Raw genomic sequence first — 7421 nt, forward strand, 5'->3', positions numbered from 1 at the left:
GCACATAAGCCAGCCCATACTCCTTCCTCCTTGAATTCAGCAAATACCTCAATACACCAGATTTTCCAGAATAAGCAGAAGATGATCCATCTGATATCCATCCATAGCTGAAAGAGGCTTTCATACAGTGACCCTCACTATGAGAACTTCTACTTAGCACCTTCTAAATACTTGCCTAATTTCAGACCAACATCAAAAATAAAAGTATTTATTCTCAACTACACAGAGAAACCAGACTTTAACATTGTAACATTCTCAATATATACTTGATTCACTTATTTTTCTTCACTTCACTGTACTTTAAAATAGCTACTTGATGGAAAAAAAAAACTTCTAATTTCCTCTCTCTCAGGCCACAACATAAGTAAACTCATGTCTCAGTTCTTTCCCTAATTCTTTTTAATTTATATAGGCACGTACATTTTATGTTTATATTTTAACATCAAACTTTTGTTTATGAATATCCTATGTGGAAATACAAATGTTTTGTTTCATAAAACAAAGTAGAATATTTACACAAGTAGGTAAAATCTGTATAAACATTTTTATATATCTAAACATACGTACACATTTTTTTTTTAATTGGTGATGGGTTTTAATATTTAAAACCATGCGCCTTGTTAAGAGAAATACTTTGATGTAAACACATCCAATCCAAAATATTTAAACAAGTTGTTGTTCTTTTTACCCTGATTTTTACAAAATCATAGAATCACGGAATGCACGAGGCTGAAAAGCTTATTGAAGACCACCTGGTTTCAACATCTCTGCCATGGGCAGGGCTCTCACCCACCAGATCAAGCTGCTCAGGGCCTCATCCAAAATGGCCCTGACCATCTCCCGGGATTAGGCATCCATACCTTCTCTGGGCAGCCTGTACCTCACCACACTCCCAGGAAAAAAACTTCTTACTAATATATAACCCCTCCTCTCTTCTGGTTTAAAACCATTCTTCCTTGTCCTGTCACCATACACTCCAGTAAAGAGTCTGTTCTTTCGGTTGTCCCCCTTCAGCTACTCTAAGGCCACAATGAAGTCTCCTCAGAGCCTTCTCTTCTCCAATCTGAAGAAGCCCAGCTGCCTCAATCTTGCTTCACAAGAGCCCTCTAGTCATCTTTGTGGCCATCCTCCGGACCCACTCAAACAACTTTACATCTTTCTTGTGCGGGGTCCCAGGCCTGAACGCAGTAGTCCAGATGGGGTCACACAAGGACAGAACATAAGGGCATAATCATCTCCCTCGCTAGTATGAAGCAATTATCTTTATGAAACATGTCTTTGCTAGCGCAAGTGTTTTGAAACAGTGTAAAGCGTACAACTGTGTCAATATGTAAAGATTAATAATACCTTTTTTTATTTTCAGTCATATCAGTCCTCAAATAATAGCGCTTTAAGTTATTGGTATTTACAGAATTATGCCATCAACTGGTAAATGTCTTTAGCTATAGTGGAATCTTGGCCTGAAAGAACTGGAAACTCACAGGAAGGAACTACATCTGCTTTTCTCTTAGAATACCTTCTGATCCTGACCAATACTTGAACATTACATGTGTAAGAGACAGCTCTCATGGCCAACATTATTTCCTGGCCATGAATTGAACATTCTTCTCTGAAAAGAACTTTCTAGCCTCCCTGTGAATACTACACTAATTAAATTCATTATACTACTACCATAATGAACATTCCAAAATTAAAAAAAAAAAAAACCCACAATTTTTTCTTGTATACACAAGTATAAGACTCCCAGTAAGGTTTCACAGATTGAGAAAAGCTCAGTACTATTTACTGCACAGTGACAGACTGTCCGATCCACAAGGTTACTTCCTTTTGCACAAATTGTTGGATGGGAGTGAATCTGTAGCTAAATGATGGAATGCAATCTTTGGCAACACACACCAATCCTCACTGGCCCTTTGCTCCTTTTCAGTAGATTTTACTTCAAATAAAAAGCCCACGAGAATCTGCATGTCTAGTATTCTATCTAGCCCTAGATTTATTTGTAGCTCCTGAAATCCCAAACTATCAAGACGTTACAGTCAGAGAAAGTACTTCAGTTTATTAGTTAATTATTCAAGAGCTTCATTTTTTTTTTTTTAATTGAACCAATAGCAATACCTGCAAGCAATGTTATGAATGATAACAGTCAGCCTGAAAGCTAATTCCCTAGGTTTCACTGTACTATTGCTACACATTTGACTAAACCCAGAAAACACGTTTGGGTGGATTTCTTCATTGTTTTAGAAGTGTGACTTGTAAATTCACTAGATTGCACAACATATAATCTACTTCTGGTTTCCCAGGTCGGACTGGTCCTGACAGATCATGCCATATGGCTGTGCAATAGTGGTACTCTTTGGTAATATTTATCATATGAAATCAGCTCTTTTCTGGCAGAAACCCCAACAGCAAGTCACTGAGAAACATCAACTATCATTATGTAACTGGCTGACATAAGGGTAGCCTGAGCTCTGCTGTGTGAGCTGACATATCTCCACTGCTTGCATATAAACAACCCAGTCACTCTTCCTGGTGTGGCAGAGACTGGGCACCACAGCATCAATTAAACAAAGGAGAGAGCAAATAAGCAGCATCTCCTTGCTGGCATGTTACTACTTGTAGCTCAACAGACCAAAACCTGCTTGTGTAGCATCCCATACTGCAGTAAGCAGATCAGTGTAAGCTATCTGAGGATTATTAGTGAGGATTAAGATTTTCTTCCCCACCTACAGCCATTTCACATGCAAAAGAGCTTTTTCACATCACCTACCTTACAGAAAAGTAACAGAATCCCAGCACATCTTTGATGTTTCAATCTGCTTAAGTACTCCTCCAGCTGTAGAAGGCTTATTCACATTTTTGCTTCACTGCTGTATTTATGCTTACTTTCAAATAATTACAGAATTGTTTTGCATATTGCATATTTATTGTTATTATAATGCAAGCACTGTACATTAGTTAGGGCATATAAGCATTATTTTACAAGACATTTCCTTCCAAATACAGCTGTTTATATTGAAAACATTCCTTCAATTTTCACAGATCAGACCAATTTAAATTTCCTTTATCAACTGTCACATAATCTCAGTATATCACCAGAAAGCATTTCCTGAGACTATGCTATCCATCAAGAACAGTTAAGGCTGGAAAGAACTTCAGAAGGTAATCAGGTCCAAGCTCCCTGATCAAGCAGAAACATCTAGAGCAGACCATCCAGGAAATACCAGATACAGGTAAAAAAAACTGGAGGTGTTAATAATTAATATCTCAAATCATACCCTTTGCTATAATGCAGCTCTTAGCATTTTTATTCTTCTGTGCCCTGCAATTGAGAATTAATGTATCCAGTGTCCATGCAATGTAATTTTTTACAATTTTTATTGCTAGAATTAACACTCCTTTTTACCTCTCGAGTTCAAGAAATTTCTTATAAGTCTCATGAGAAGTATCACAGGAAGAACTTATTGTATGCAGCCCAGAGATATCCGTAAAACAAATTGTACTAATTCCTGTTTGTCAGAGCTTCTCCGGGCAACCTGTTTCAGAGACTCACTGCCCTAGACTGAAGTCACTTTTTACTGGATCATTAGTCTTTCATGGTTACATTAATTTTGTTACATTGTTTTTTAACATTTTTAATAATATACCATGCTTACTTTAAAAGCACAAACTGAAGAGTTCAAGCAATTCCTTACTCAGAATTTTATCCCTTGAAATCCTAAGAAAAGCTAACGTAATTTGCTGGTTTACATCAGTGGTTCAACAGTCAAACACATCAATGTTTATCAACTGTTTCCATAAAGAAAAATATTTTTACACTATACCTTAGGTGTTAGATCAGATCGCTCTTGAAGCTTGTATGTCTTGGAAAAAATAAGCCTGATTATCCATAGAATTAGAATTCCTTCCAAAATAAGATGGTATGCAGGAGCCTGAAAATGAAGCAAAAAAGCATAATAAAGCACAAGAACTAAACATAATTCTATTTGAACTAGTTTGATACTTTCCGACAGTTTTGTCTCCACCAGTTACATTCTCAGGAAGTCAAAAACTGATCAAAAGCTGATATGTGTTTCCAACAAAACTTAGGATTTTATAAAAATGCACCACTTCACAACTACCAAATTTAGCCGTTGAGTATGAATGGACTCGTCCTACTGCTAATGAACAATGTTCAGACTACATTGCTAAGCAGTTTTAGCTATAATCACACATTAATTGAATATTGAATATAATGACTAAAGGAACTACAGATAAGCCCTGTGGGTCACATCGGTGTCTATGAGAGCAGAAAGTTTTTACAACCACAGACAGAGCTTCCAGGTCTATGTCGTCTATACACACCAACTTCAACCCTAGATGCTCATAAAGCCTACCAGCAGAAACACTAGCTAGTATTTACAAAAAGAGATCTAATCTGGTCCACAGGACACATTTTTGCTTACATTCAGAGGCACTTTGAATAGGTGTTATAACCTAACAATACTCAAAAGAAGTTTTGTTCTCTGCGATTTTGGATGCTTAGAAGAAGGAAATTCAATTGTGTCCAGTAGCAGAAGCAATTTAAGGTCTTTGTGGAGTTATGGAAAAATTATTTGACAAGTTGTTTAAAGGACAGGTTCAGTTAATTCATTTCAGCAAGGCCACAGTCTATACAGTAGATGGCCTACTATTTTTAAAAGACTCAAAGCGCAAACACAGTAGAAAGATGATATTTCCTTGAGTGCCAGATCTTGAGATCGCATTTTGAGCCAGCCCTTAGGATTTTGCCCAAGCATTACCAACAATGCCATGCAGCTTTAAGACAGAGCTTTAATCCAAACTTACATTATCTGTTCACATTTGACTGAAAATAAAGTTTACCCAAACATCTAACTTTCGTGAATGAACTATTCAATAAACCAGACTTCCCAACTGAGACTGCTATTTCCTTACCACCAGCTTAGTTTTGCAAAAGAAGGAAAACAAATAAGCAACTCTTTCCAGACAGCCTTGCTGATCTACATCAAAGAAAAGCCATAAACAACAGGGTGAGGAGAAGATGCTACTTGTCAGCATCTTAAAACACCGTTTGGAAAAAAAAAAAAAAAAAAAAAAAAAAAAAAAGCGCCTGTTTCTAAGCGGAGGCGAGTCAAACGCTCACCTAAGCCCACTCACTACACTCATTCCAGAGCGCACCTTTTTTCTGCATCTTTAAAACACCATATATCTGTTTCAGCCTGGCACCTTGACAGAAGCAGAAGGCGCAAGGCGCTGCTAGAGCCGCCGGCAAGGCTCCGCGCTAGCTCGCGGCCGCTTCCTTCTTGTGACCCGGCCAATTGGAACCCCGCTTTTAGTCGTCTGTCCCAGGAAATCCCGACCACCAGGGCCAAGGCCGCGAAAGACCTCAGTCGGTTCGGCCGTGCCTCGGACCCGCCACCGTGTTCCCGCCGCGACTTCTTCGGGCAGCGGCTTGCCACCACCCCGCAGAGCTGCCACCACCCCGCAGAGCTGCCACCACCCCGCAGACGCGACACACCTCGTAGAAGGCCTGCACCATCTCCACCAGGATCCACTGCTGCCCCATGCCCACCGCCGCCACCATGGCTACTTCCGCCCGTCGCCGCACAGCCGAGCAGCTTCCGCCCCGGCCTCCCGACGCCGACGTGAGGGGTGGGGCCGCCGCCCACGGCACGGAGAAGGCGCTCCCTGCCGCCCGGAGCGAGAGGCGGGCAGCTGACGGTTGCGGCGCAGCGGGAGCGGCGGCGGTGCCGCGGTGGGCAGCGGGCCAGGGTGAGCCCGGCTCCTCCACCCACGGGGCGGGGCGGGGAATGCACTAAGCCGCCGGTGAGTTCGAAGCCGCCGGTGAGTTCGAAGCCGCCGGTGCTGAAGGCTGGCGGATGGGAGAAGTGGAGCGCGAAGCTCTAGAGGAAAGTGGCTCAGCCCCCATCAAAGAAACTGATTAGTAGTAGTGCAAAATGCACTCTCGTAATGGGATTGCTGGGCATGTTGGAGCAACGTTCCTGACTCGCACATACTATGATGAAACCTGACAGGAGACTGGTAGCTTTGTGTCGTAGGTGTTCAGTAGCTCACCTGGTGATGCTTGTTCAAGTCCTGTGCAATGAGCCTGGCATCATGGTGCCTTGCTGTCACCACAACGCTTAACCTCCTTTGGTGTCCTTGATGAGAGGGGAGGCTAGGCGAGGAACATACTCAAGTAAATTCAAGTAGTTATAAAAGGGAGTTGCGTAAGAAGGCAGCCTTGAATGGATAAAAAGCTGAATGTGAGCCAGCACTCTGCACTTGCAGCCTGAAAGGCTGATGTTATCCTGGGCTGCATCAAAAAAGAGGTGACCAACAGGGTGAGGGAGATGATTGTCCCCTCTACTTAGCCCTCGTGAGGCCCCATCTGGAGTACTGTGTCCAAGACTGGGGCCCCAGTACAGAAAGGATGCAGAGATTCTTGAATGGGTCCAGAGAAGGACTGCAAGAATAATGAGGGGGTTGGAGCACTTTTCCTGTGAAGAAAGGTGAGGGACCTGTGCTTGTTTAGCTTGGAGAAGGCTGCAGGGAGACCTCACTGTGGCCTTAGAGTACTTGAGGAGAGCTTATAAACAGGAGGGAGACCAACTTTTTATGGGGTCTGATAGTCGTAAGACAAGGGGGAGAGTTTTAAACTAAAAGATTAGATATTAGGAATAAATTATTTTCCTTATAGGGTGGTGAGGCACTGGAACAGGCTGCCCAGAGAAGCTCTAGATGCCCAGTCCTGGAGATGTTTAAGGCCAGATTGGATGGGGCCCTGGGAAGCCTGATCCAGTGGATGGCGGCTCTACCCGTAGCAGGGAGTTGGGATTGGGTCACCTTCAAGGTCCTTTCCAACCCAAGCCGTTCAGTGATTCTATGACTCTGTGTGCTAGTTATTCCCTCCTCACCATGTTAGAAACAGTCTTGTTCATTAAGTATGCCAGTCTAAGGGTTCACTTTTCTCAGCACTTACCATCCTCACCTGTGAACTGGGAGGCAGAGCCTATAGTTTGCTCTCTCATTAACAAGCATGGTGCTTGCTGTCTGCACACAGAACAGTGACAGGCTTGCCAAAAACAGTTGCAAAAGTATGTGGTTAATGAATTGAACGGCAAAAGCAAAACCAGATAGCAGTGGAAATGGCTTTACAGGTAAATTCAAGTAAGTAGAGCAATTACAAACCTAAGAACCCTGCCAGAGTGAACAGCCTTAAAAGCTGAGCATTGCAGGGGAGATATGGACTTCTGAATAAGAACGGGAACTGTGATGAGTGTGCCTGAGTGCAGTTGAGCACAGAGAAGTGGTTGAGTGCTTAAGAGGGAAGGAATAGAAGGGAAGGGGGAGCTGGAAAGAAGTTTGCATAGGAAGTGAGGTAGCACTTCATGAAAAGGAAAGAAAGGATGTTTCTGTTTAAG

At 42.3% G+C, this 7421-nt stretch overlaps 1 protein-coding gene across 1 annotated transcript in view; it reads right to left on the reverse strand.

Moving 5' to 3' along the window:
- Positions 1–5620, reverse strand: part of SPTLC1 (serine palmitoyltransferase long chain base subunit 1) — a 32337-nt gene extending 26717 nt beyond the window's left edge. The window contains exons 1-2 of the mRNA XM_042866257.1: positions 5516–5620; positions 3822–3929 (exon numbers count right to left, since the gene is read on the reverse strand). Coding sequence (XP_042722191.1) covers positions 3822–3929; positions 5516–5581 — 174 coding nt within the window. The 5' untranslated portion in view covers positions 5582–5620. The remainder of the gene's footprint in view (positions 1–3821; positions 3930–5515) is intronic.
- Between the last annotated feature and the right edge of the window lie 1801 nt (positions 5621–7421).

Source organism: Lagopus leucura, unplaced genomic scaffold (genome assembly GCF_019238085.1).
Source record: "Lagopus leucura isolate 7727_CA_CO unplaced genomic scaffold, USGS_WTPT01 Super-Scaffold_810, whole genome shotgun sequence".
In the NCBI taxonomy this organism is placed as follows: Eukaryota; Metazoa; Chordata; class Aves; order Galliformes; family Phasianidae; genus Lagopus; species Lagopus leucura.